A 27,902-nucleotide genomic window follows, 5' to 3' on the forward strand; every position below is an offset into this window, starting at 1 on the left:
ATTGTTGGGCAAGAAAATTCAAAACATGAGGCGGGATGTATTCGGTGTTCAAAAGTAACTAAACCTAGTGAAAAATACTCAGTGTGAGCAAGGCTATCACAGTATCGTACCTATACTAGCCCGTTGAATAGTGGTACATTCCTACTAGGCCATCTTTCGGCGTAACTTCAACGGCTCAGCCCCCTTTGCTAAACACAGAGAGCAGCAGAGGTTTCTTCCTCCAGCTAACAGCTACTACCATGGCGTCAACTGAGATAGCGAGGCAAGCGGTGAGTAGTCCATTTTACTCATGATGCCATTGTCAGTGCTAGCATGGCTCTTGGAATGTGTTTTCTAGTCTCGGAAATGTCAAAAATACGTTTCAGGCGTTACATAAGAGAATGTAATTTGAAATAGATTTAGGCTAGCTAGGCAGTCACCATCCGTTTTCCGTGGTTATACGTTATTCCATCCAAAATTCAGTGAAATGTCGCTAAACAATATGACTTATATTTGCTGTAAGCTATTAGAAATTTGGGTATGCATATCTAAATCATTTAGAATTTCCTATTTTAAAGTAAGGCCCACGGCTGCTCAGTCGTAGCTTCAGTTAATATCTTTTCATTCCGGTGTTCATTTTCGTAAGCTAACGCCTGCAGATTTCCTGTGCCGTTAGCTAAAAATGCCTTTCAAACGATACGGTGCTTTGAAATAATTTAAATACCGTGCCGTAGTCTTTGTTAACTCACGTTAAAACCATAACCTATTAGAGAGCCATCGGTAGGCCATTCATTCTGAACGCCCCCATTTCAGCACAGCTACGGTGTTCATTTCCGTTATGTTGTTTCATGCAAGTCCCGTTAACTTTCAGTCGGGCGTTGTCTGATTTACATAGCAAATATGGACAAAGCCGATTCTTGCTGTTTATAGACATTTAGGCCTGCAATTTGAAAAGCGGGTGTAAAGTTTGCCTGGTTTTTCTTTCGAGGGGGAAAGGAAGCCACTACACCCATGGAGAGTGCTCAGAATAGCAAGGTTTTGCAGTTTGATATCCCTTTGCGGCTCAATGAATGAAAACCCGCTGTGTAACTTGGCTGTGACTGTCTTGAAAAGAAGGCATGGTTTCAGGAATGTTGCACTTGCATCTGAAGAGGAAAGGCTGTTTGTCCAGCCACATTACCCTCAGTTTTACAAATACTCCCTCAGCTGTTTAAACCCTATTTCAACTATCCAAATAATCCACAACTGTCCAGTACCATCACCATGTCCAGTTATTTTAAATTGACCCTCAAATGGAATGTTTTCCTCTCAAAGCCTACGCCACATTGGAAAGCAACATTGTGTTATGTTAAGCCACATAATGGCTGGTTAGCTGAGGTTTAGCTGGTTTAGAGCTCTTGCTTTGCCATATAATCTAAATTCTTTGCTTTTCTGCACCTCGTAATGTAGACGTAGGCGGCAGAATCGAGATTCACAGAGATAGAGATGCTCAGCTGCAGCCACACGCCCCCACACACATGTAACAACAGTGCTTTTACACTTTACTGTTTTGTGTCAGTGTGGTCCAGGGATAGCTCATGGATAAACAGTGTAACAGTTGTGTGAATGGAAATACAACCAGCCAAAATAAAGGTTCAAGTCAAAGTGACATAACAGAAACACACAGCATATAATACTATATATACCATATTAAATGGACTCTTATTTTGTCATTTTTGTAATGTCACAACAATCAACTTTTAGTGTGTATTTATTGTCAAAGCTCCCTCTTGTTTTTAACAGTTATCTTGACATGAACGATACCTTTCCATATATGTACATTGTGGTTTACAATTGTCTTGTCTGTGGGAAGAAAGTTACAGCTCAGGAAACAGGAAGTGAGCTATATTGCACCTGAAGTTAGTCTCATGAATCAAATATGGTGGAAAGTTTAGTAATATCATGTTATTTCTCCACAGGACATCACTTACTAAAATGTAGATGTTGATTATAGCATGTTAGAGAGAATCCTGTTTCAATGTTTACAGCCATGAAAGCCCTAATAAGGCTTAACAATGCATAACATGGTCAGTGATTGATTGATTGATAGGTATGCACCTGATGTTTTTTGCTGATTTCATTTGTATTTAGGGTGAAGGTGCTCGTGCTGTCCCTCTGGCAGGCCATGTCGGCTTTGACAGCATGCCAGATCAGCTTGTCAACAAGTCTGTGAACCACGGATTCTGCTTTAACATCCTGTGTGTTGGTGAGTGTGTCATGCATGAATTTTTTCATTGCTTAGATTCTTTTGAGCCAGTCAGCACAGTTTGGAAATCCAAAAATGACAGCAGGTGGTTATTTGATTGTATATTGACAAAACAAGTATCTTGAGCTTCATAATGTGCTGCAATTATTCACTTACATTCAGATGCCAGTTTATCAGGTGCACCCAGCTAAAACTAGTGAAATCTGATCCAACAGTCCTGCAATAAACTTGAGCTTTATGGGGGAGGGCAAGTGCAGTTTGTTTTGAGGCTATTTTAGAAAGGTGTTGATTCAACTTTATGGTCACTTGTAAGACTATAGTGTGTGGTGCTGTTTTGTTATAGATTTGTATCAATGAGTGCTGGCTAGAAGTTCAGATGTTGGGTTTTTGGCTACATTGCATGACTGCCTGCTTCACACAGTCACACAGTTTGTTGCTATTGGGAATGATCTTGTGTCAGGGGCTCATGAAATTCACTGACAGCAATGGAAATGTGTAACCAATTGGTTGGCAATGTTTCCTCTGCCTTTTGTTTGTTTTTTACTATTACATAATAACAGTTTAATTACATTTTTAGTAAACACAGAGTGGAAAGTATCGCACACACAAATGTGTTGCGCATACTAATATGCACACACTTTAAGTCTCTGATTTTTAGATTTCTGATGTTTTGTAGATCAAATATCTGATGGTGATGCTACATCAGTTTCTCCAGTTTTCAATATGTCATTGATATGTTAGAGTACAGTTGCAAAAGTTGATTTCTATTACACTTAAGACCTTCTGTACTATCCATTTTTGTGCTATGTTGCTATTCCGAGGTCTACCTATGTCACTACAATCTGTATATATATATTTATAGATTTTAATGATGCTTGGTGGCCTTTTTAATGGCATGGTTTGTGGCCCTGGCCTCCTAGCTGAAAACTTCCCTGTTATTTTGTGGAGTCCATTTATATTTGTATATGAGTGGAAAGTGTTTTTCCTAAGTTAACTTTATACTGGTGCTATTACACCCATACTTTGTAGGCACTCTAGACAAACAGTACAATCCATTCAAGAAACTGGAAGCAAAGTTAATACAAGAGAGGAACAACAGCTTTTGTTGCACACTGTAAAAGCTGTTGTGTGACTTGCCAGTCCAGCATTTCTTAGCAGTACAAGCATTACTTGAGGCAACAGCATGTGATCTTTAATTATAATTTTGTTGTGGTCTAAAATTCCAAAGGGGGTATCCGTAATGTGGTGATGAATGGTTCCATTGGACTAAAAGATGACTGACATTTCTGCACAGGGTTTTTAATTAGTTTTAATTTCAGCAGGTTTGATCTCCAGTTTGGCACTCAGTTTCTACAAACAAGATGCCAAATTGCCTTCAGCATTAGAGACTTCTCTATAGTGACTTAAACAGAGCTCAGAGACAGGCAATAGGACCCTCTATGCATCAGTTACTTTGGATTCTGATGGAAAGGCTGGAAATTTGGAACAGAGATATCCAACAAAAATGGGCTAGCTTGCTTAGACTGTAGGTCAGGCTGTGACGAATAAAAATAGAATATCTTACAGAGGGAGCTCTGTATCTGAGTCATCTGACAGCCTCTAACAGTAAATGGATGTCAGAATACATCAGCAAATACACAGTTACTTCTGCTGCTTTTGTGGCTGCAAGCATTTGAAAATGATATATTTTGTTTGCATTTTCAAAATTTTTAATCTAGTCTCAGTTTATTCGACATCGTTTAGGCTGTCTTCTTTCATTCTATTAAGTATGTGGTCAATAACAGAAGCTGACAAAATAAAACAAAAGAAAACATAACTGAATTTCTGAGGACAATTTAGTGCTTCGCTGATTTAAATGATCTAATCAAAAAAGCATCAGCTGGCTGAGCACAAGGTCAAGAATTGTAGAAGCCAAGTGACATGATGCATTTTCTCTGTGTTGTCAGGCGAGACGGGTCTGGGGAAGTCCACCCTTATGGACACGTTGTTCAACACCAAGTTTGAGGGTGAGCCCACCCAGCACAACCAGCCCGGAGTCACACTCAAGTCCAACACCTATGAACTCCAGGAGAGTAACGTGCGCCTCAAACTTACTGTTGTCAACACCGTGGGCTTCGGAGACCAGATCAACAAAGAAGACAGGTAATGCAGTCACATCTTTGAGAGGGTGGAACGGTCTGACCTCAGCAAACTGGTCTCTTTTATACATTTATTTTTATTTTTTATCATTGCCAGGCTCTGCCTTTGTGAGCAATAGCAGAAGTCCTCACTTGACTGTAAACACAACATTCCTGGCATACAGTGACTCTGTAAGATCTCTGAGCCTTTTTGGTGCTCAGGTTTCATTGTCCTGCTCCTGCAAATGTACCCTTAGGATGTGGAATCAAGTCTCATTCTCAAGTAGTTTCATAGTATCACCTTTTAAAAACAGAAATCACACACAGATGCTTTCTTTTCTGGCACAGCACTGAGGCCTTTTCTGGTGTTAAACAAGACTTTAGTCTCTGTAGACCACTGCCTGGAAGCATTTCATCAAACATAAGATATTGTGACCAAGTTCGCCATGTACAATGTAATTGCTACAGAGGATATAGCACGGATTTACTTCATTTTACACAAGTACATGCTGATGGTCATGTGAACTGCACCAGAATATCCTACAGTATGTGCACAAGCTGTGTGTGCCTCTGTGTTTGCGGGTGTGCTGGGAAGGATGGATGCCTTTGAAGCTTTCTGTAGTCCTCAACACATGGGGTCAAACATAGTTTTCTTATGTCCAATTTCTATAGCTCTATGTCACTTACAGGTTTGCAGTTAATGTTAAAGATGATTATTGCAGTGTTCTATTGATGCAAAATTAATGACAATTTTGAAAATCTATTCAGCATGCTTGTCATTTATTGACATGAACATTACCATCATAGCTCTCAAAAGACTGACAAAGTATAAATACCAGGTGAAGGTTCTACATTATCTGAGCTTACAGAGTTGTGGTATTTTAGTTCAACACATGAAGGACAATTGGCAACAATATCGCATGCTAATAATTAATATTATTAGTAACAACACATCCTTTTAAAGTAAATTATTATTGCCTGGCTCTCAAGTTTTACACCATGCATCAGCTTTTTTAGTGGTTTATATTGAGTCTTTATTGGTGATAACCAGCTGAACACAAATACCCAGTAAAAAGGATGTTGTTTCATTATATTTTCCAAATTTACGAGTTGATGGGTATTGCCTTCATGCTTTATTGAACAACTGAAAGGTGCATAACAGATTAGACCACAAGTGTCAAAGAATACTTTATCTGTTTCCTCCATATTCAAATTTGGGCAAAAGAAGTCTGCATTTCTGACATATGTCAGTAGGAACCTTTAAAGGGCACAGTGTATCTATAAGATATCTAAAAAATGTTCTAATAAAGAATATATCAGAAATTATTTCTTCCATGTTTCTCCCTTTTCTGACAGCTACAAGTCTATTGTGGAGTTCATTGACGCCCAGTTTGAAGCATATCTACAGGAGGAGCTGAAAATCAAGCGCACGCTACACAGTTACCACGACACCCGCATCCATGCATGCCTGTACTTCATTGCTCCCACAGGACACTCGCTCAAATCCCTTGACTTGGTGACCATGAAGAAACTTGATAGCAAGGTGAGTTTCCTTCAATAAACCATTTGTCTGTCTCAAAGTTTCCATTAGACGTAGCTGATTTTATGAGCCGGGTGATAATTTAGACTAGCTTTCAGTTCTGTGAGTTTTCTCGTCAGTTTCAGATCATTTCCAGCTGCTGTTTTAAGATTTAGTTGTGACTCATGTAATATAAAATCATCATACAGTTATTCGCAAATGTAATTGCCACGGTGTCTGTATTTTTATTTTTAGTGTACGTTGAGAAGGAGAGTTGCCCTGCAGCAGAATGATGCTAAAGAATAACTGTTACATAATGCCTACGAACACTGATGGAGTTACTGTAGCACGTCATAGATATACTTTAGGTAAATCCCCTGGTGCTGTGTTGCTGTTTGCAGCATTTGATCTATTTCCACTAGTCATGGGTCATAAACCTTTTTCCAGGTCATCTATCTGCATTTAAATTGTCTCCGGTCTGGTTACTGCATCGGTGTAGGTCAGCTGTGAAATGCAGTCAGCTCAGTGACCGCTGCCTCCTTTTTTACTGTGAGGTCCTCTCCACGGTAGCTAATTTGCATGAACCTCCTTGCTTTTGTAAAAAGAGTCGGCTCACTGTTTGCCAGAGCAGCTGAGCCCTCTGGCAAGCGCTTGCAACAGCAACATCCAGAGCAGAGCATCCTCTGTATACACAGTCACCAAGAGAGGGCATTCAGACAGTACTCTGCTGAAGTGTCTTTGAGCAAGACGCTGCATCCTTACCAGACCAAAGTGTTTTTGTTCACATGACCCTGTGCATGCCTTGCTGTTAGTTAAAGGGGCCCCCAGTGGGTTAGAAAATAATTTGGGATTGTGTGGGCGACAGGGCATGTAGAAAATAGCTGTGTGGGAGTGAAAGTGTCGTTTTTCATCACCTTGTATGTATGAGAATGACCCTGCCTGTTTTCCCCTCCTTCCTATGGTTCTGTGTTCCTTTTCCTGTTTGGATAATGTAAATGTTGTTGAAATCAGTTGAGTTTGACTTTAAGGTGATCTGTAGCAGGAGATAGAAGCCTGCTGCTCTGTTTTCTGCTTATACTATTTATATCTCTGTGCTTGAGAATGTTTCCTTGTCCGCAACTGGCAAAGACCTGATTTGCGGAGATGCAGGACCTAGAGAGAGGTACTGTGATGGATTAAAATGATGAAGAGAGCACAGGATATTCAGCACCCTTCCCTCATCAAATTACATTTTAAATTACTACTACAATCCTGGGCAGCCAGTGACTGGAAGGGGTATAAAAAAAATACCTATAGGTGTATTTTATGGATTCAGCGGTGTATAGATAATGGATGGAGGTGTATTTTATTCCATTACTAAACCTGAATGTCGTTCAGTTGGAGCTACTGCCAAAATTGTTTGATTTTTGATGTGTTTAAGCTTTTGGTCGTTTTTTAAAAATACCTCAACTCTTTTCCAAAATTGGACTACACAAATGGTGTTGAGAAAAAGTTGCCACTCACAGACAAGCTAGAAGTCACTCTATATTTAGCTGCATATCAGAAAGCATAGTCTGCACTTTGTCATTGTGTCATTTCTCATTTTGCAACTGCAGGTCAATATTATTCCAATCATTGCCAAGTCAGACGCCATCTCCAAGAGCGAGCTGGCCAAGTTCAAAATCAAAATCACCAGTGAGCTGGTCAGCAACGGAGTGCAGATCTACCAGTTCCCCACTGATGACGAGTCTGTGGCAGAGATCAACTCCACCATGAACGTAAGGCTCACAACTACTTCTCTATCTACATCACATAATTTTGCACACAATCCATTGCTAGAAATGATGTTTGAAGTCATGTTGGTCAGACAGAATCCTCATTTCTCATCTTAACATCACACATTTCTTGTGTGTGAGTTTTAACACAAATTCTGTGATGCGTTGCCGGCATAAACAACATGTGATGTAGAATCAGGACAGGCGTCGTCTGTGTCTGCTCAGGCTGTCAGGAAGCTGCCCCATGCAGGGAGGAGTGTGTTCAGAGCAGCACAATCAGGCAGCTCTCTCTGCAGGAAGCCTGCAGTGTGGGAAAGAGCCTGCGTTCACTGACAGATGAGCCAAGGCTCACTTAGCTGTTATGAGGTCTGATCTATGGAAATGCCTTAACTCTCCCTGACTGATTGTGTTAGACCGTTGCCTCTCGGCTGTTGTTGTACAGTCTGACCCCGACTGTTTTGATGAAAGATCATACATCCTTCTGTCATTGCTGTTTCTCGCCGTCTGTGAAAATCGGTTCTTAATGGTCAGATTACGTAAATAAAAATAACAGTTTTTATCTCAGTGTTTATGATGTTAATAGGAAGCATCCTTAGCTTTGTGTAGGTTTTGCCCTCATACCTTGTGTATGAATGAAACAGTTGCAGTAATACTCATGGATTTTTAAGTAATGAAATGTGATACATGGTGGTTTGTGGGGAATTTGAGGAGAATCTGCTGAGCTCTTAGGTGTGTTTGGCTGTATACCAACATTGCTTTTCCCTCTGCTCCACAGAGCCATTTGCCGTTTGCTGTGGTGGGGAGCACAGAGGAAGTGAAGATTGGGAACAAGATGGTGAAGGCACGGCAGTACCCCTGGGGGACGGTGCAGGGTAAGCCTAGGTCATATCCTGCACAGGAAATGAGAGCGTGCTCCCTCTTGTCAGAGCTTCTGCTGCTACTCCCTCCCCTCATATTCCTCCTCGGCTCCAACAGCTGCTGCAAACTAGCTGATGGCTGGTTATATAACCTCATTTAGCTGCAGCAGCCTCGCTGCCATTATACTGTGTGTTATAGCAGCAGAAGCTCTTTGCTCTTACAGATTCATATATGTATATTCCTGACCAAGTTGATCTGTTATTGAGTGGGTGGGTGGTTTGTTAGGACTAGGCCTGTTCAGCTTAAATGCTGTGCAATCCATTAGAGTGTGGACAGCTTTGGGTTGGTTTTGTTGAGAACTACAATTCAGTATTTTCATTATTGTTTAACCTGCCGATCATTTTCTTTAAAAGATCAAAAAGGTTTTGGTCATCAATATTCCCAGAGCTCAAGGTGATATCTTCACATGTCTCGTGTTGTCTGACCAACCGTACACAACCCAGAGATATTCAGTTCATAATGATATAAAGGGGATCAAAAGGTGAAGCTAGAACCATAGAATGGTTGTCCTTTTTGCTTGATAATAACATCAACGATTAAGTGATTATCAAAGTATGTGCAGATTAATTTTATGAGTGAATATGTATGAATTTACTGTTCTAGTTTTGGACTTCGGCAAATTATATTTAAAATGTATTGTTGCCTCTGCAGCTGGCTGTCACTTGCTTTAGCATTAATTTTAGGCTGTTTACATCAACATCCAGTGATCTGTGTAGAAATTGTAGCCCTTTTTCTACACAAGCCCTCAGGATAAATAGGGCTACGATTTCTACACCGTTTACCCAACATGGATATGAACACCCTCAAACATCCCTGAAGCTGAAAGTCAGCACTTCAACCTCAGTCTTTGTTTCACTTGAAATTCAATGTGCTGGATTACAGCCAAAGCAATGAAAAACATATCACTGTCCTAATGCTCATGGACTGCACTGGATAAAATTTCTGGCCGGAGGCTTTACCTGACATTGGGTCTGTTTACCACACAGCATGTGTACTCACATGATGTCACATGGTCTGTTGGAATGTGGTGCTTAGCTCAGTCCAGTAACAAAATCAATAGATAAACCACAGTACATGAACACTATTCTGTTTTGAACTTGTGCTGCTGGTAGGACTGAGTCTGTGAAATACTCTCTGAAGCTGTAATACATTCATTTGTTTGCCGCAAATTAATATAAATGTTAAATGATGCAAATGTTATCTGTTTCTGCTATTGTGCACTTGTTGTAATATGCATTATCCAGAATGACCAGAATGCCATCTGTTGTGTTGAGGAAAACATTCACGTGTCACTATGGTGCGTCTCTCACAGTGGAAAATGAGAATCACTGTGACTTCGTCAAACTGCGAGAAATGCTGATCAGAGTGAACATGGAGGACCTGCGAGAGCAGACTCACACACGCCATTATGAGCTGTACCGCCGCTGCAAACTGGAGGAGATGGGCTTTAAGGACACAGACCCTGACAGCAAGCCCTTCAGGTAGTGCATCTGCATCTGCTGTGTTGCACAGCGTATAGTCCGGTATAATGTTTCCGCTATTCATTTTTATCCCCTTTCTCCTTTTTCCTTTGTCAGTCTTCAGGAGACATATGAAGCTAAGAGGAACGAGTTCATGGGTGAGCTGCAGAAGAAAGAAGAAGAAATGAGACAAATGTTCGTCCAAAGAGTCAAAGAGAAGGAGGCTGAGCTCAAAGAAGCAGAGAAAGAGGTACCATCATTAAACTTGGATCCTACCCCATCCTGAAATATTTTGTGCATCACTAATCTTTGAGGAACTTTCTGCTCCTGTCTTATATAACACCAAGCAATGTTTCTTGTGTCAACACCACACAGCTTCACGAGAAGTTTGACCGTTTGAAGAAGCTCCACCAGGACGAGAAAAAGAAACTGGAGGAGAAGAAGAAGTCCCTGGATGACGAGCTCAATATGTTCAAACAGAAAAAGACTGCTGCAGAGCTCTTGCAGAACCAAGCCCAGCAGGCAGGGGGCTCCACCACACTCAAGAGGGACAAAGAGAGGAAAAAGTAAGTATTGTTCTCTTGCTCCTGTGCCTTCCTTACATCTGTCCTTACAATTTAGGTGCAAGGGACCACCTCCAGTTTTATAAGGACTGGAAAAGTCTGGATGCTATGAACCTGGAGGAACAAGACCGCATGTTATGACATTGACCATTCAGGATGACGATAATTTTCCAAATTATTTTATGGGTCATGTTCCGAGATTTGCCAAGATTTATGTTACACATCAGTACATGAATGCCATTGCCACCATGTGAGAGGTTGTTTGGAGTAAAACCTTTGGGGTCCTTTTGTTGTGCATTAAACTAAAATATGTAGCAGTATCCTCACAAAAATGCACACTCCTTGAGCAGTCATTCTACTTTGTGCACATGTGCTGCTGATAGAATTTAATTATGATCTGTCTCACTAACATCATCAAGCCTTAGCAGTTTCCCTGTCACCACTCATTAATAATCTACCAGATATTTGTATAATTGAATGAATACAGTAGATACAGGCTGAAGCTGAAGCTGAAGAACTTTCTCAGACTCTCACTCTGCTTGTTATATCTGAGAGGCAGATGAATGCTCCGGTTCGCCCTCCATATAATAACAGAATGTGTTGTGAGCTGACCATAATTCATAATTTATCACCAATATGGAAAAATAGGAGGAGCAGAGAGGGCGGACGAGCTGTCCTCATTTTAAATAGTTGAGAAGTCGCCAACTCTCAGCACAGTTTGATGATTGAATTACTTTCAGAAATCATCAGGCTGCTTGGCTCAAGCATATGTAATTAAATAGAGATTTGCGTAAATAACTTAATTGCAACTCTGGTAACAATTAATGGACAGTTTCATTGACTTGAAAAGCATTTTCATAGTGGTCGTGCTCATCTGGTTTTAATGAATCTACAGTGTGAACTCCTCAAATTTCCAGATTTGTTTTTTGTTGATATAACTGACATTCTCTTGTTCCCTCCAACAGTCTATATCAAGAGTTTCATTAAATCAAGAAGCGTATGAGACTGTTGTCCACAACATGTTTCATGCTTCAAGGCAGTGTTTGAAGCCAGATGTGTTGAAGTATGGTGGTAGTGTGCTGTTGACATTGTTGGTCCCTTCATGTTGATAATCAACTCCTGGTTTTGTGTTGAAGCTGATGTGATGCCGTGCCTGTTAGAAAAGGAAGAAGACACTTGCACTGAGAAGGTTCTTGTTGCTTTATTTTCTTCCCCGTTAATTTCTTTTCTTCACAGCCACTTTCTCCTATTTCTGAGCTCTGCCTGGAAAATTTCTCTTCCGAATGGGGGCAGCTTTGCCACTTTAGCTTTGTCCGTGGGTCACTGATTAAAACCGACTAGAGAGGTCTTGCACTTCAAGTGTTAACAAGGATGATAATGATGTATTTAAATGTATTTAACTTTTGGGATTAAGTTAGTGTTTTCTTCAGGTCCCAGAAGACACAGTTACTGATTACTGCTTGTTGCGTAGATGTGAATCTGTCCTGTGAGTGCATGTGTCAACTATGTTGCATCCATAATGTTTTCCAGTTAACTCCTCCCACACTTGCTGCATGCTGCATGAGGCACCTTTTTCTGGTAAGACTCCCTTTCTGAGTTACACCACCAACAAAATGAAAATAGAAAGGAGGTATCATTGATTGGATACACAGACACATTAATTTGCATGTACATGAATAAAGAACTATTGTTACGTACAAGTTAGGAATAAATCATTATCCAACCTAGAATTTGGAATAGAATTAAAACTGAGGCCAAAAACATCTCCCATTGTCCCCTGGTGGCTGGCTGCAGTACATGTCATAAACCCCGCCCCCTCTGTGTCAGCAGATGGGCCAAACTAAAAAACCAAAGTACACTAGATTGTTTCTGTAATTTTAGGTAGTTCTTATCAGGCTGATAGTTGCTCATGTTTTAATTTTTCTGATAAGTTTTAATCAGTTTTTTGATGCTATAAAAAGTATGTAGGTGGGGCCTCGATACAGTGGCTCCACACCCCAGTGACTACTTTGCAGACTCTGGCTCCAAATGAAGTCGGCAGTGCCTGTGAGCGGGATATTTTGGCTTCATTTTTGTACAGTGGGAAGAAGTGGGGAGACATCATCCATCTTTATATACAGTCAATGATCTAAATGTAGTAATGCACACAACTACCTTTTTGCATCTCCACATTAGAATTTAAATGAATCAAATGAATCTTTTGAAAGCTGTTAAGACTGTTATCTAAATTCAAATGCATTGAATTTGCTCCTTAAAGTTACTTGAGTGTGATACAGAAATTGACATATTAGAGTGTCGCAGGCCAACAGTATATCATTGGTAACATCTGCGTTGGTCATATCCTTGGGCAGGCAGTGTTTACCGTCCTTGTGCCAGCGACTAAATCAACCAGTTTATTAGATCCCCACACACCCATTTGATGTACGGGCCCATCTGCCTCCCTAAATCCACAACAGTCTCCTTTATTGTGACTCTCCCAAGTCCTTCCCCACATGGCTCTGCAATAGCACAAAGAGCCATTCATGGCTGAACTGAGACTAACAGGTCAGGCCAGACCAGACCAGCAAACAGCCTCAGGGCCCATCTCTGTTCATAGAGATTACATGTTTTGTTGATCTCACAGCCATATGACGACCCCTTCTGCCTCCCCTCCCTCTGGATGGGATACAAAAGCCAAATCCACAGAGAGAGATGTTGTTAAGACTCCACCGCTGGGGAGGGTAGAAGTGAACGAAGACATCTGTCTCGCAGTCTGTAAACTCCTCAACAGCTCAGGACTATTAAGTAGATGACAACAAGCTGCTGTTTGACAATGAATATACTGAGCAACAAGGATAACAATCAGACACATTTGCTTGAACTTTTTGAGTTGCCTTGAGAGCATGATCTCCTTTAAATGCCATGTAGTCACTCATGTTGATGTGACGTGTGTATGTGTGTGTGTGTGTTCTGATGTTCTAGAAAGAAAGAAATAACAGCCCTTCTCTCTCATTTCCAGCTTAGGATTCCTGTAGAAAAAGTGCTCCCTTGTGGCCATCCTGCTGTGAATGAGTTTCCGCCCCATCATCCTTTACAGTACCCCTTCCCCACCCTCACCCTCACCCCATAATTCAACCCCCCCCCCCCCCCCCCCCCCCCCTCTATTATACAGTCTGTACAAGCAGTTATTCAGCTTGTCTTTTAAAACAAATTTACCAAAAAAATGCATTCCTTATTTGTTTTATATATAGTGATTCTTTGCATGATGGAGTGAGCTTTTTTAATATTAACATACATGACTACTGTTGTGATGGGCAGAAATGTATTGAAGCATAAAGTGAAACATGCGTCAGACGGTGGGACCTGAATACGTTAGCGTGGTTAAAGATCTGCAGTAGATTACAGAGAAGACAATTGAGGACGTTAAGATAATGTATATAACTGATCCTTCTTCAGATTAAAGGTCCCATGTGTAGGATTTAAGGGTATCTAGGGGTGAGTTTGCATATTACAAGCAACTGAATCCCCCCACGCCTTACCCTCCCCTCATGCAAAAGGCGCTCTCTAGAGCCAGTGTTTGGTTTCTGTTCTGGCCTACTGTAGATATAGAGTTCATTCTCTACTAACAACAATGCAATGGTTCTTATTTTCACCTGATTGTACACAAATGAAAATATACCCACAGATATTATATTTCTGCTATATTCTGTCAATAGAGTGCCTAAATCTTACACACTGGACCTTTAAAGGGCTGCAATCAGCTTCATGGTTCTCAGTTTCAGTCTGAAATAACTACTTACATTGAGATTGCAAGCAGTTGCGTGCATACTTGTTAATAATTAGTCGCTGGCTTGGTCGAGTTTGTTATCAGTTTAAAGTTATAAGTCTCAAGATTTCAGTCATGGTTGGTTTGGACACACTCGGGACACTTGTTGAGCTCCTACTTTGTCAGAAATACAATAAAAGAGCAACTTGTGCATCTGTTTTCAGCCAAGCCAAACAAACTCCCATTGGTCTATTTCCATCATGAGCGATCCCAATCTGAACTCATGCTGCTCGCTGCAGTGTTCAACACTGATGTCAAAAAAAAGTTGCAGTTTTGATCAGCAGTCGCTTTTAGTGGTAATTACAGTAATCGCTATATTGTGTTTCCTATGACTGCTTCAAAATAACAGCCACCCCGTGTTTCGCCAGTTGAACACTTTTAATGTGAAGCAGCAGTAAGAAATAAATGTAGCAATAACTTCATATAGCTGTGATACAGCTGTGGGAGAGTGAACTGTAAACAGTGAAACTGATACCAGTGAGATAAAATTACAGTAGCGCTGGATTACATGCATGCATCATTTCCTGCTTATCCCTTATACGTGTGAAACCCACCTCAGGAATGGCGGACTCTGCCACTAACAATGAAGACTATGTATTACAGAGAGAGATTTACAAAGTGTAAATACATGACAACTACATATAGTAAATAGTACCAAAAAGAGGATTTCATGATAATCTCAAGGAATATAACTATCAGTTATTACCTCAGCCAGCTGTTAGGGGTCAATAAGAATTGAACTTGTTTCGGTATTTATGTCCCTTTGCTGACGCTGTTTCACTTTAGCCTGATGCATGAGTAGTCTAATCTCTTTGCCACTTATCCCATACCTCATTCATTGTCATGTGTTATGTGCATACTTGTCTTAGCTTTCACAATTGCACTTTTTTTATACACAAATGTGATGTTGTTTTTTTTAAAAATATGTATTAATGTTGTCAGTGCAATTGTAACTTTCTTTTTATTTTACTTATTATGAAGGCACATTTGAAAGTCAATCATCATGATGTCCATTGTCCTGCAGGGACCAGAGTTGTTTGTATCAGTGTTACGCATAAAGGAAATATTCTATCAAAAGAAAATAAAGGCCAATTTTTCACCAAATATTACAACTGTGGCCATAATCATTGTGTATCACCAATATTTCTGTAAAATTGGGATTTGATGAAAATTTAATAACCTCAAATGGGAAAGTGGGTTTCCTTGATTTGCATGATGAAGCCTGTTAGTTGATTAAAAATAGTATTGTGGAAGTCTACAGGATGGTGAATGACTGTTGATGCAGATACATTTTCCTATGATGAGGACCCCTTCGCTCACATCTGTATTTCTAGAGGACAGTGTGAAGTTTTCTCACAGCTTTAGTTCACATCTTAAAGTCCAAAAAATCCTCTTGCACCTTCATCCAATCTGTTTAAAATCTTCAGGTTTGTTTGTTTCTTTGTGCTGCAAATAAACTCTTTGATTCCACATGATACCAGGCTCAAAATACATCGAGAGAAGAGCCGTTCCCTCGTCCCAATCCTCAGCTCACTGGTTTGTGTGGTTTCACTTTCCTTTGCAGCAATCCCTGGCTCTGCACTGAGTAGGTCCTCAGCCCTCAAGCTTTGCTAAGGGACCAGCCTTTGTGGGTACTGAGTACCTCAAATGTGACCAGAGGCTTTGTGGACCCCATCCTTCAGGGTGTCTTAATCATTACCTGCTTTGCTATAATATTAATGTTTACCTGTGTCTCACTGCAGCTTTAACCTCACCACCTGCTATCTAATTCTTGCTTTATTGCCTCTGCTTATATTTATACTTGTACTGTTTTGTTGTTTTTTTGTTTTTTTTTGCTGTGACTAACACCTTTCCACTTCAGCTGTGATGGAGATTACATTCTCACTTGTAAACTGTGTTGTCATATTTGGATAATATTCACATTCTCAAGACAATCATGTGGAATTAAAACACTCCATTCACTTATTTACTGTTTAAAAATCATGCACCATCATCACTGGGCACAATATAATCATTATTTGATGCTTGCTGTACTGTTTGAGACTATGATGGCAGGGATTTTACACCTGACTTTGTCTATATGATAGTCAAATCTAAATCTATTCCCTACCTGGTGTTGGATGCACTGCCAAATCTCAAGCTTGACTGATGTTTTTGTGAGCGTTTCTGCTTTGCCACTTCTCTAACTGCTGGCTTTCTTTCTCTTTGTCCCTTTAGCTTCTTTTAATCTGTCTTGACCACCTGAAGAGGGGATTGCAACTTCAGCAAGAACTAAGCACCCTTTACCTCTTCCTGTTTTTCTCGCTGTATGAACCTTTTTTATCCTCCTCCATTGCATCTCCTTTTGTTGAACATGGCCTTATGTGGACTCGCATGGTATTTCTGACCACCTAATGAAGCTCTAAACCCAGGCAGGTTGGGGGCCGGGCACAGTTTAAATCTGCTATTATGTCTTAATGTATATAGAGAGACTCTCATCATTAATAGAAGTCATCAGTTGGGGTTCACACATTTCCGGACTCGTAGGTGAAATCATTATTCGATCTTTACTTGAAACAAAATAGCAGTGACCTGCACTATGCACTCATGTTTTCAATAAGATTCTCAGTACAAAGTGAAAAAGAATGAAACACTTCAGAAACATCAAGGCTTGCTGATTAAAAACAAACTCATGAAGAACAGAAGCACTTAATGCACTATGTGTAATGTGTCATGAATTACAGTAGAGTGAGTAGTCATGTTGTTTTCTTCAATCTGGTTCAGCTTGAAATGAAAATCTGCTGCTTCCAGTTTCTCTGAGCATCAAAACGGCAAAATTAAATTAGAGTCATAATCATGCAAAAGCCAAAGCAATATTTTATACCTAGCACTTCATTTGATGGTGCCCATGTTTACATGTCACTGTTGAATACCATGGAGGTCACATGTAATGGCCTTTTATTATTACACGTTGTGCTTTAATATTCACCAGCCTATTCTATGTTTTGCATGCATCTTTTTGTTTCATTACCGCTGTGATCTTTGACCTTTTGACCTGCTTGATTTTATCCCCTATTAACTCAGTTTTGCAGTCTATTTCAACTTCATTGCTGTTTTCTTCAAATGGTGCACATTATTAATGTAAATTTGCTCTGTCCTATGATTTCAGCTCCCTTTTTGCCAAATATTAGTATAAGGTGGAGTTGAACTGAATCCCAGATAGGAGTATTAAAAAAGTACTCATGCATTTATATAATTTATAAGGATATATTTTGTGTATTGAAGTGGAGACTTGTTGTTTATTACCTATGATCTTTGGACGTGAGTGTAAAGTAACATTTTGGTGTCAGAAAATGCCATACATTTTTCTAGTATCAGTCATCACCTCATGTAGTCAAAAATTCTCCCACACTACAAATTATTCAGTATCTTTATTTTAGTTTGATTCCATTGATGTACATTTTCAATAAAAAATATGATCCAAACACATTAAGCCTCTGTCTTTTATTGGTGAGCCCTAATAATTTTGTTATTTAATTAAATGTTTTTTTATGGGCCGACAAACTCTTAAGCTGATATGACCTGTAATCAGCGCTCTATATAGTGAGTGAAAGCTGTGAGACACCTTAATGTTTAGCCAGTTCAGGAGTTCCTGTATTTTGAAGTATTTAATGTTTGTATGTACATTCATTCATTTACCCAGGAAGCCTTTTGAGATACATTCTTTCCTCTCCAAAATGACAGCACAGAGTAGTTAACACATAGTCACGCTAAACAACACATATTATTTTTACAGCATGCACAATATAATAGGACCCTCAGGGCATAAAAGAGAGAAATGTGACTTGTAAATTATTCTAAGATGGTGCATCGTAAACGGGGGAAAAAACAGCACTTTTATTTGACAGCTACTGGTTACTGATTATTTTGCAAATTGACTGCAAATTAATTCACCGACACAGGTGCTGTCAGTCACACTGCCTGATCAGCTCCCTAGTCAGGTTGAAGTTGGTTGGATCTATGCTGAAAACGACATGAGTTCACCCAGCTATATGTCCTGACAAAAACTATATTATGCTAAGATGTCCGGCTCAGACAGATACAGATAAAAATCAACAACAGGATGAGAGAGATGCTAATCAAGAGCAGTGCACACTGACACTTTCCTGTGAAGAAGTCTGATAAGGCAGTGCAAGTGAAAAGTGCAGGGGTTTAAAGATTTTACTTAAAAAATATATAGGATTGCTTTACAAAATATGTTGCATTATAACTGATTCAACCACCATATAAATAGTAGACACCCTACCATGTTAAAATTATGCTTAAATGTTGCTAGTATTACAACATTTACTCAAATTGTGTAGTGTATACTTAACTTTAACTTGTGTGTGCAGAGGTGTACCGTATATGGCATTAACAGGAAGGTTTCACCGTTGAAAAAGGTCAGGAAAAATGGCTATTTGAACTTTAAATGATAAACCAATATGTTGAAATCTGTTTTAGTGAACCTGAGATTAACTCAACTGTCAGTGGAAACTATTTGAATATTTCCGCTATAAAATGAGGACTGTAAGTTATATCCAGGTGTGTTAGTACACATGCAACACTAACTCGTTAATCACGTGAAATGCACTCTGACAGCAGCTTACTGAGCTCCGACTGTCCAGCAGCAAAGCATTGTGGGCCAGTGCGGTGTGTCAGACGCCATGATTTTACTGTAGCTGGACCACCAGAAAATGGATGCTTCCTGCTAGTTAACGGCACTTGAATGGGTATCTGTAGCTCCAAGTAGGTTTTGCGCAGCACTTTCAGCTTCCCGTAGCGGAAATTCCATTTAAGGGATACAAACCTACATGTCGATTTCCTCTGAGTACGAGTTGAATCTGCTAGAAAGCTATATGACCAAACAGGCGCTGTTGAAGTGGAGCTGGGCTGGCCAGCTAGCTGGCTAATGCTAGTTAGCAGTCACCGCCGTGTTGCCAGCGTTAGCTAACGTTATCTAAAAGAGGCTAGCACGATAATAATAGCCGCCTGATCATAAAAATAAATGTACTGACTGTTGTTCAGCGGAAGGACAGATTTATAGATCGGACCAAAGGCTGCACCTTAAGGTGAGAGTATGACACAGCTAACGAGTCGCACATTTAAGTGTTGATAAATGTAATGTTTAGCTTCTGAAACATGTTTGCTTGTGAGAGATGGACCCTGCCGGCCTACTGCGTCACTGTCATGGCCTTGTGTTGATACAAAAGGCAGCTGATTTTCTCTCCTTTTACATCATAGCCATAAAGTGTTAATTAGTGTAATGCAATATTTTGTCCAGGCACACAGCTTGTATTCCAGCCACTGCGTGCTGCAGGCATATGGTGTTTGTTTTCCTGGGAATGTTTTGAGCCTCTATAGGCAGCATGGAGTATTAACTCATTATGTACAGATGTGTTTGTATTTCATCCGTTCATGTGCTGTCTAACCTAAATCATTGATCTCAACAACAGGTATGGCCTGGATGTGATTTGGACGGTGCTGGTGATGGCAGAGGGGACTTGGACTGGCGAAATGCCCTCCTTTGACCCTAGTCCTAGTTCTGAAGCAAAAAAGAGACCTACTTCTTCTGATGGCAGTGAGTCTTGATCAGGGTTGTTTAAAAGTTTCTGCACTGTTTGTGTTTCACCAATACACCCTGATATCCAAATAGTCCCCAAAGTGTTTAAGATAATAATATTTAGAACTACTCTGAGACATATGCAAAATTGAGAGATTGAGTAAAAGGCTAATTTGCTAATTTTTTGGGGGGTCCAAACATATTAAGCTTGAGAGTTTGCTAGGCTCATAGTTGCAGCAGTAACATGAGTCAAAGGTGTGTTTTGGGGTCACAGGTTGCAGCAAAATTGCATGTTTCTAATGTTAGAAGATAAGACTGGCAATAGTATATATATTTTTGTTGTTTTCAACAAATCCTGTGAAAAGGCCAAAACCTAATGTGTCTGTCTGTCTGTCGGTCCATACTTTCTGACTTCTTCTGCCTGTGTGTGGGTCTGATTCATTCCCACTGAAGATGTAACTCTTATAAAATGGGCCACAAATGTAATCTTTAATTTCCTAAATAGGTAAAATAATTCCCTTAAATAGTTTGGCACACTCAAACAAGAAAAAATAGTGCATTTGTTTGGGACTAATTTCAGCTGCAAATTTGGTGCACCACTGAGTGTTTGAGGCAGTAGGACAGGGTATTTTGAACTGATTCAAAATGAACTACAAAATAAACTACAATGTCTGTGTGTCAAGAGGGAACATGTCACCCAGATCAGTTATGTTACTCTTTCATGTGTTTGTAGCAGTTTTTAGATGACAGTGTAGCTCAGTGGCACAGAGGATTGAGGTGTATCAGGCCTTGGCTTCACAGACAGTATTTGTTTGTACAATAAATTCCTTGTTTTTAATGGGATTTTCTGACAGTACGAAAAATACCGACTTGTGCATTTACTCGTTACCTATAGCATGTACATCTGCCTCTGTTAATTGGCCTGCCTACTTCATACACATTAAGTCCTGCCAGAATATCCTTTTTTTCAGACTGTTTTCTCAAGACTTTTATCACATTTTACCTGTTGTACCGGTGGTAGTTGATTCATCTGTTCATGCCCCAAGTCAAATCAGACATCAAGTGTGATTTTCTAACTGTTTACCTGTGTCATGTTGTTGCAGGAGACGAACCCATGAGGAAAATGCCTGTGTCAAAATTTGGTTCCAAACCTCGATTTGAGCCTGTACACTTTGTCAGTGGTGGAAGCAGTGGAGGAAGTGGTGCTGATGAGAAGGAGAACGATAAGGAGCGCAGGAGAAGTGAGTCTTACAGTACGAGACAGAGGGACTCCGAACACTCTTCTTACAGCAGCACCAGCAGAGTACAGGGCTCCTCCTCCCTGAGGCCTGCTTTTGACAGAGTGCCATCGTACAGTTCTGACTCTTGGGGTTCCCATAGAGATAGAGACCGAGACAGAGAGATTTTCTCAGGCAGTACAAGTGGTTTGGGTTATGGAGGACGTGGGTCCACTCTAAACTTCATGGCAAAAACACAGCAGGACTACGTAACCAAGTATGAAGCCCACATCTCTCGAAATTCAGATTCCTATTCTCAGCCTCACAGATACAATGGATATGGGGGAGGGAGCAGATCAGGAGTCTGGGATTCGGGACGTCAGGGTTTGGGGTACAGTCATCAGGACCGGCCATCATCAAGCAGACCATTCTGCAGAGTCTATAACAGCCCGGGCAGGAGCAGTCCCACCACTTCTCAGTCAGGCTCATCGCAGCCTCTTCCTGTATCTCAGTCAACATTAGATGAGAAGCAAAGGCTGATTGCCAATGTAGCGTCTGCGTTGGCTGTAGCTTTCAGGGACCCTATGTTCATGACTGGAAGTGAGTCGCCAAACTATAATTTCATGTTGAGCCGCAGCATTCAAGCCTGCAAGACTAATCCTGAGTATATTTATGTCAACCTGAAGGATATTCCCCAGGCTGACCTTCCGAAGAACAGGAAAGTACCAACAGATGGTTATGCCTGTGAACTGAGATGTCAGGGTGTGTATCTTGCGACTGGATACTCTGGTAGTAAAAATGGAGCGAGAGACCGGGCCTCTGAGCAGGCTGTAAAACTCTTCCTGAAACCAGTTGAGGTTCGTGTGGTGCAACGCAAATATAGACACTCAATAGTGAATGACATAGTTGTGTGCCAGTTGCATAGCCCAACCCCAGCCTTTTTACCTGCACTGCGCAACCCAGAGGATAAACCAACACCCAGCTCTAAGGGCCAATATGAGCCTGACAGACGGAAGCACTGGACAGAGTTTGTGGTTATGGACAATGCTCATGACGCCATTTGCATACTTAACAATTCTGCGGCTTTTAATCGCATGAAGATAGACTATAAGTTCGACCTGCTGCCCAACAGCAGTGCTTGGCTGTGCAGTGTTTTCCTGCAAGATGAGCTGGTGGCACAGGCAACAGGTACGAAAAAGAGCTCAAAGCATGCAGCGGCTGAAGAGGCGGTGAGGAAACTTCGCATGAACCAAGCTCAGCGACAGCAGCAGCAACAGCAGCAGCAGCAGCAGCAGCAACAACAGCAACAACTGCAACAATCACAATACTCCAGAGGGAACAATCAGTCAGATGGTGGTGGACGCTTTGGGCAACAGGTTGGCAAAAAGAAACATCTGAGTGAGCTTGTTATCCTGGAAAACTCTGACAATGCAATCTGTATCATTAATGACACAGCTCAGTTTAATAAAGTGACTGCTGATTACAAGTTCATGGTTCTGCCTGATCATCGTTGGAGGTGTGAAGTTTACTTGGAAGGACAGTATGTGGCAGCAGGAATAGGGCCAAAGAAACTGGTGAAGCACATTGCAGCAGATGAGGCCTTAGCCACCTTGAGACAGACGCAGGCTGTGGTCAAGTCCAACCTAAGAAAGGAAGGTCACAGCGATGCCATATCCCGATCCCAGATCCTGGCTCGCTCCGGTGAGGAGGCCACAAGGCAGGAGATTAAGGAAGACAACATTGGAAACCAGCTGCTCCGCAAGATGGGCTGGAAAGGAGGTGGTCTGGGTCGAGATGGGGAAGGAATCGCAGAACCTATCAGAGTGAAGGAGCAGTTCTCCAGAGAAGGGTTGGGTATGGACATGGACAAAACCGGAAACCAGCTCAGCAAGCGTGATATTGAGGATATCATTCGTAACTATGCCAGTTCAGACCGCCAGGATGATCTTCGCTTCTCCACTGACCTCACCAATGACGAACGCAAGCAGATCCACCAGATATCTCAGAAATACGGCCTGCGAAGCAAGTCATACGGACAGGGACGGCAACGGTTCCTTGTTGTCAGTCGCAAAGTACACAAAGACCAGCTCATTGGTCAGCTTTTACAGGAAGGACAGGTGGGACGATATGAGCTCGTGAAACCTCAGGCCTCTCACTAATTTGCATGTACAGCAAAAAGGGGGGGGAAAAAAAAGACAAAATTGTCATCAGCTTGGACTTCAGAACAATTCACACTCAAGTGTAACTGCTGTGCTGCTTTATACTTGTGGGTGACAAATTTACAACACACATTAATAAATGAGAATCCCTCAGATATCACCTGTGGTTTCTGCATTCCTTTGCCATGATATGTACTTTAGCTTTAGCAGGGACTGTAGGATAAGTAATTTAATTTTTATTTTTGTCTCCTGCCATTCCATGTCCTATATTTGTTTCACTTTGCACAAGCTTGTGTTCAGTGCTGTCATGTCCTGAAGATGCTCCAGTTCTTTTCACAACTTAAAAAACGGCTTTGAGTTGTTGGTTTTTTTTTTTTTCTTGTTCAACAAAATTCACATTTTGTTTTGTGGCTATTTAAGGAACCTGGCAGAATATGCAGCTTTTCACTGTTTGTTTGTGAACAATGTAGACAGTTGACTGACAAAGTTTAAAGAGGCATTAACATCAAAACTGTAGCTAGGTGTACCTGTCTCACTGTAGTGATACATCTCTATTCAGCAATACCTGTAACATTGTTTGCTGTTTTAACACCTGGAGATCATTCCACAAGTACAAGCTGCATCCATGATCAGAAAATCAAAGCTGTGGTCTTTGTTAAATGTCAGATGTGTTGGTTTGTGAGTACAGTTAACTTGTCTGCTTGTTTTCACAGCTGTAATAACTGAATAAATTAAAAATGATAACCATCAACAGGCTGAACTTGATGAAAATGGATATTTTTGTACAAAGAAAGTCAACTGATGTATATTTATTTTATTTACAAGAAAATGTACAGTTTGTTACATGGGTTACCAGTGCAAAGTTTAATAATCCAAAAACAGACACCATCCTGTTTAAACCACATAATCAGCCTATTATGATAGCTGATTTGTAAGATTGTAAAATAGCATAGAAATGTTCTCAAACAGCCTTTGAATGTCAGCATTATGAAATTATAAATGAAACAAAGTGAAGTGCCCAAAAAGAGTACTTGTTTCTGTGTTGAAGAGGGACATATATATTCACCAATAGCTAGAACATTTTCAAAATCAAAAGGCATGGCTTTAGGAGCACATTTGAGAGAAAAATGACCCCCACAGGCATCTGTTGAGTTCACAACTTGTTAGAGAGATGAATGTCCATGCCAGGTTAACTTTTCTATCCCTCTGAAAGGCTTTCAAAAGGCAGAAATGAACAAAACCAAAAGGAAACAAGGAGAAACACCCACGACCGGCTTTGTTTTCTCTAGATATAAACTGTCGGTATCTACACAGCAAACCACACAGCAAGAACATCTAATTACCTGTCACTGTATCATCCAACCAGTTTACTTAATGTATAAATAAACAGGTAGAAAAGTGACAACTGAGAGACTGGCTATTGCCTTCTAAAAAAAAATAAAAGAGTTGGGGCATGTTGCAAGTAACCCAGATATAACAAGGTACATTAACTTTTAACAAACATACGCTATTGCCCAACAATAGCATTCGACAGGAGTGAATGCCACAACACAACAGCATACAAACTTAGCAACAGTTATGGGACAAATATACTGAGAAGGATTTTAAGATGTGTCATTTTATTTCTGTGAGATCAGTTGTTTTCTTGATCGGTGGTTTCTTGATTCTGGGCTGGACACTGTTCATACTTGAACGATAACAGGGGTCAACAGTCACGCCAACTCTGTTCAACAATAGCAGAAACCCTCTTCTCGTACTCCCGCTTGTTTTCCTGGTACAGCTGGGCTGCTTGGCTGTTGGCTGGACTGTTTGGGTTTGGCTCATCCAGTAAAGACTTTAATCATCCAACAAAGAATGACAGCGGGTTAGGTGTCTAATAAAGTCAGCACATGTATAAATTACTTGAAAAACTGAGTGACATTACCTGTATTGAAGTTAAGATTGAAGAGACATCATAGGTTGGACTCCAACGATTCTGAAGTATATCTAAGCATATGCTGCCATCTGCATACACTGCAAAAGAGCATACAGAATATAAAGATTTAGATGGATGATACAGAAAAGAAGTTAGTTCTCTTGGGATGAATAAAGGATAAATGTAAGAACTTTTAAATGCTGCAACTGAAATTAAATTGAAAATGTTAGTGCAATTAGCCACGCCTGGCAGCAAAGCACATACCATTTGGATGAAACATTTTGGAGACAAATCGCACTGTTGGAGGTTTATTTGGATATTCCTCTGTGAATTCAATGGTAAGTTTGAAGGTTCCTGAAAGCAAGAAGTAATGCCATATTATAAATAGAAATTCATTTCAAAAACAGTGAATTACAGTAATGTAGCAAACTCCAAAATGTACGAATCAGCTTGTCTCTCTGCTTCTTTTGGTGATATTGATGTGACACTCAAAATCAAGAATAAATCGTTTTTATAACTCAGCTGCCAATTTTGTGATAAGAAACTGATTCCTGTATTGAAATGCTGCCTGTAAAAGAAAAGCTCAAGTGAATTGTATTAAGCCTTCTTTTCATGGTGCAGAGATGCTGAAGAAGATGGTGGGGGTGTTACTCCAAATCAATGGGTTTCCTTCTTGGACAACTAGTGCCATTCTTGGTTTTGTAGGACAATTTAACAAAGTTCTGTGCAGTAAGTTATTGATTACAACAAAGAAACACATTAAAATGCAAAGACTCCGTCTGATCAATAGTTTTAGTTTACAAGCAAAACATAGTCTCACCTGACACACTTTTCAAGGCACCATCTAAAATCTATTCATAAACATACATAACAATTTATATACACTAACTTCCAAAATCCAATGTTTTTATTCATCATGAATATTTACTGGATTAATGTCAAAGCAGGTTTGGAATGATAAATTATTAAGATAGAAAGTGCTTACCATCTTCAAAAGGTGTTCCCTCTGGGCTAAAAGAGATGTAAAACACAAGCTGTAAATAGACTTACAAAAAGCTCCTATGAACTTTTAATTCTTTAATTTGACATACTCACAAAACCTGCTAACATTCAGTAAAGCTTTATCATTCATTATATGTCCAAAATCAAGCAGTTAATACTGGTACAAAATAACTGATTACTTAAATGGCGAAAACAATCAAGTTAACTTACCCAAAAATGACAGCGTTCCATACCATGATATTGTTCTCTGATGGGGCCCCACTAACTCCAGCTGGAGGATCCTCTTGCAGTCTAAGAGATACAGTAAAAGCACAGTGGTATCACAACATACAGCTGATATTAGACAGAGATTAACAAATAGAAGTCCAAGTCCTTACCACTAGACATATGGTATTATGCCACCTGTGGCATATGTAAATCATGTCCCACAGACAGCAAAGGTCTGTTGAATATGAAGCCCACAGTTGTATCTGAGTTTGCAGATTTTCACTTCACCAGGATTTAGAGCTGGGCATATCAACATGAAAGAAACTGTTTATCTGGGTTTGTTTTAGACATAAATCACACTGTGATAATGTTGTAATAAACTGAAGAATTGTCTATAGTGGACTGTTGTACCTGAGTTCAAATTACCATTGCCTTTACCTGCTTGGTCATTACAATCACATCTATAATGAATGTTTATTAAAGTTTAAATGCCCTCAAAAAATTGTGATGATTAATTTTGTCTATGGGCCAACCAGGATTAGGTCTTGGGCTCTATGATCATCAGTACTGTCTTGTTGGAACATACTGTAGATTAGGGATAAGAAACCATGTGCCATAGCCAACTGCGCAGAGTGTCTACAGGTTTTTGGTGACTGCATGGCAGATGGTTGCTTATCCTCAGGCTTAGATAGTGATCTATCAAGGCCCGGGGATAGGAACACCGTTGATCAGGAAGAATTTGGACAGTGTCGATCCACCCATTTCATCTGGCTGTGAAGGGCCATCTGGCCATTGACTTTAGCTGTATCCCGTATAACCAGTGACAGATAGAACCCACATGTATCATACATGAAACCAATTTGGGGAAGGCTGGATAAATACGACAATAAATCCCAGTTGTACGACACCTAACTCTTAGCGTTACACCTACGAAAGCGGGCACTAAGTTACACAACATCAACGTTACTAACCTACTCCTGGCTGCTTTGCTAACGCTGGTATCAGCGATACCTACCAGTAACGTTAACAGCTATCGTTACTTGTCAATTGCCTATCAGTCATTAGTTTAACACTACCGTAAATTAACGACAGCTACCCTAACCGAGGATAAAAACACGATTATAAACGACCAGCGTTTATACGTCAATTAGTATTATTTGATGGTGGTGTTGTAGTAGTTTGGAATGCCGTTTCGGCTAAAGCTAACAAGCTAGCCGGAGGTTGCTACCGTTAGCTATAGCTACTTCTCTGTTGTTTTCTTTTCGCTTACCGTTTAAAATCTCTCATTAAACGTCGCCTTGCTGGAGTTGACATCCTGTTTATACGGAAACCTAAATCCTTAGCATAAACGTAAGCGGCTCAAGTGTAAGGAAATGTATTTCTTAATCGATGTATTATTTTAACTCCTTGCTGGCTAGCCAACGATTGCTAGTTTGTCAAATATTTGGCTGCCACTGCTAG

At 40.3% G+C, this 27,902-nt stretch overlaps 3 protein-coding genes across 7 annotated transcripts; 2 read left to right on the top strand and 1 right to left on the bottom strand.

The window, feature by feature from the left end:
* The first annotated feature begins 193 nt into the window (after positions 1-193).
* Positions 194-17,819, top strand: sept6 (septin 6). Of its 4 annotated transcripts, none has more exons than XM_041943625.1 (11): positions 194-269; positions 2,110-2,224; positions 4,171-4,366; positions 5,698-5,884; positions 7,456-7,617; positions 8,390-8,486; positions 9,845-10,013; positions 10,110-10,242; positions 10,368-10,558; positions 11,692-11,744; positions 13,554-15,913. In XM_041943625.1, the coding sequence occupies exons 1-10, from the start codon at positions 240-242 to the stop codon at positions 11,693-11,695; spliced, it is 1,284 nt and encodes a 427-aa protein (XP_041799559.1). In that variant the 5' UTR covers positions 194-239; the 3' UTR covers positions 11,696-11,744; positions 13,554-15,913. The 4 variants fall into 4 exon arrangements, with proteins under 4 accessions (XP_041799559.1, XP_041799558.1, XP_041799556.1 ...); XM_041943624.1 differs by lacking the exon at positions 11,692-11,744 and adding an exon at positions 12,086-12,133 and having other exon boundaries at positions 13,554-15,912; XM_041943622.1 differs by lacking the exons at positions 11,692-11,744; positions 13,554-15,913 and adding an exon at positions 15,925-17,819.
* Positions 17,820-19,030: 1,211 nt separating this feature from the next.
* On the top strand, positions 19,031-24,449 carry nkrf (NFKB repressing factor). 2 transcript variants are annotated; one of them, XM_041944003.1, is made up of 3 exons: positions 19,031-19,127; positions 19,835-19,959; positions 21,045-24,449. In XM_041944003.1, the coding sequence occupies exons 1-3, from the start codon at positions 19,108-19,110 to the stop codon at positions 23,315-23,317; spliced, it is 2,418 nt and encodes an 805-aa protein (XP_041799937.1). In that variant the 5' UTR covers positions 19,031-19,107; the 3' UTR covers positions 23,318-24,449. The 2 variants fall into 2 exon arrangements, with proteins under 2 accessions (XP_041799937.1, XP_041799938.1); XM_041944004.1 differs by having other exon boundaries at positions 19,055-19,450; positions 21,045-24,448.
* ube2a (ubiquitin-conjugating enzyme E2A (RAD6 homolog)) lies at positions 24,112-27,889 on the bottom strand. The gene is made up of 6 exons (XM_041944005.1): positions 27,712-27,889; positions 26,445-26,525; positions 26,218-26,243; positions 25,497-25,586; positions 25,242-25,330; positions 24,112-25,151 (listed from the first exon to the last, which is right to left on the bottom strand). Exons 1-6 carry the CDS (start codon positions 27,753-27,755, stop codon positions 25,023-25,025), a joined length of 459 nt encoding a protein of 152 aa, XP_041799939.1. The 5' UTR covers positions 27,756-27,889; the 3' UTR covers positions 24,112-25,022.
* Between the last annotated feature and the right edge of the window lie 13 nt (positions 27,890-27,902).

Source organism: Chelmon rostratus, chromosome 9 (genome assembly GCF_017976325.1).
Source record: "Chelmon rostratus isolate fCheRos1 chromosome 9, fCheRos1.pri, whole genome shotgun sequence".
Classification (NCBI taxonomy): Eukaryota; Metazoa; Chordata; class Actinopteri; order Chaetodontiformes; family Chaetodontidae; genus Chelmon; species Chelmon rostratus.

Coding starts and splice junctions, on each gene's coding strand:
- ube2a (XM_041944005.1), bottom strand. CDS start 27,755: ATGTCAACTCCAGCAAGGCGACGTTTAATGAGAGATTTTAAACG. Junction 26,244..26,444: donor TGGAACGCTGTCATTTTTGG/GTAAGTTAACTT, acceptor CATCTCTTTTAG/CCCAGAGGGAACACCTTTTG. Junction 25,331..25,496: donor CAAAATGTTTCATCCAAATG/GTATGTGCTTTG, acceptor GCTCTTTTGCAG/TGTATGCAGATGGCAGCATA.
- sept6 (XM_041943622.1), top strand. CDS start 240: ATGGCGTCAACTGAGATAGCGAGGCAAGCG. Junction 2,225..4,170: donor CTTTAACATCCTGTGTGTTG/GTGAGTGTGTCA, acceptor CTGTGTTGTCAG/GCGAGACGGGTCTGGGGAAG. Junction 10,014..10,109: donor CCTGACAGCAAGCCCTTCAG/GTAGTGCATCTG, acceptor TTCCTTTGTCAG/TCTTCAGGAGACATATGAAG.
- nkrf (XM_041944003.1), top strand. CDS start 19,108: ATGGGTATCTGTAGCTCCAA. Junction 19,128..19,834: donor ATGGGTATCTGTAGCTCCAA/GTAGGTTTTGCG, acceptor TCTCAACAACAG/GTATGGCCTGGATGTGATTT. Junction 19,960..21,044: donor ACCTACTTCTTCTGATGGCA/GTGAGTCTTGAT, acceptor ATGTTGTTGCAG/GAGACGAACCCATGAGGAAA.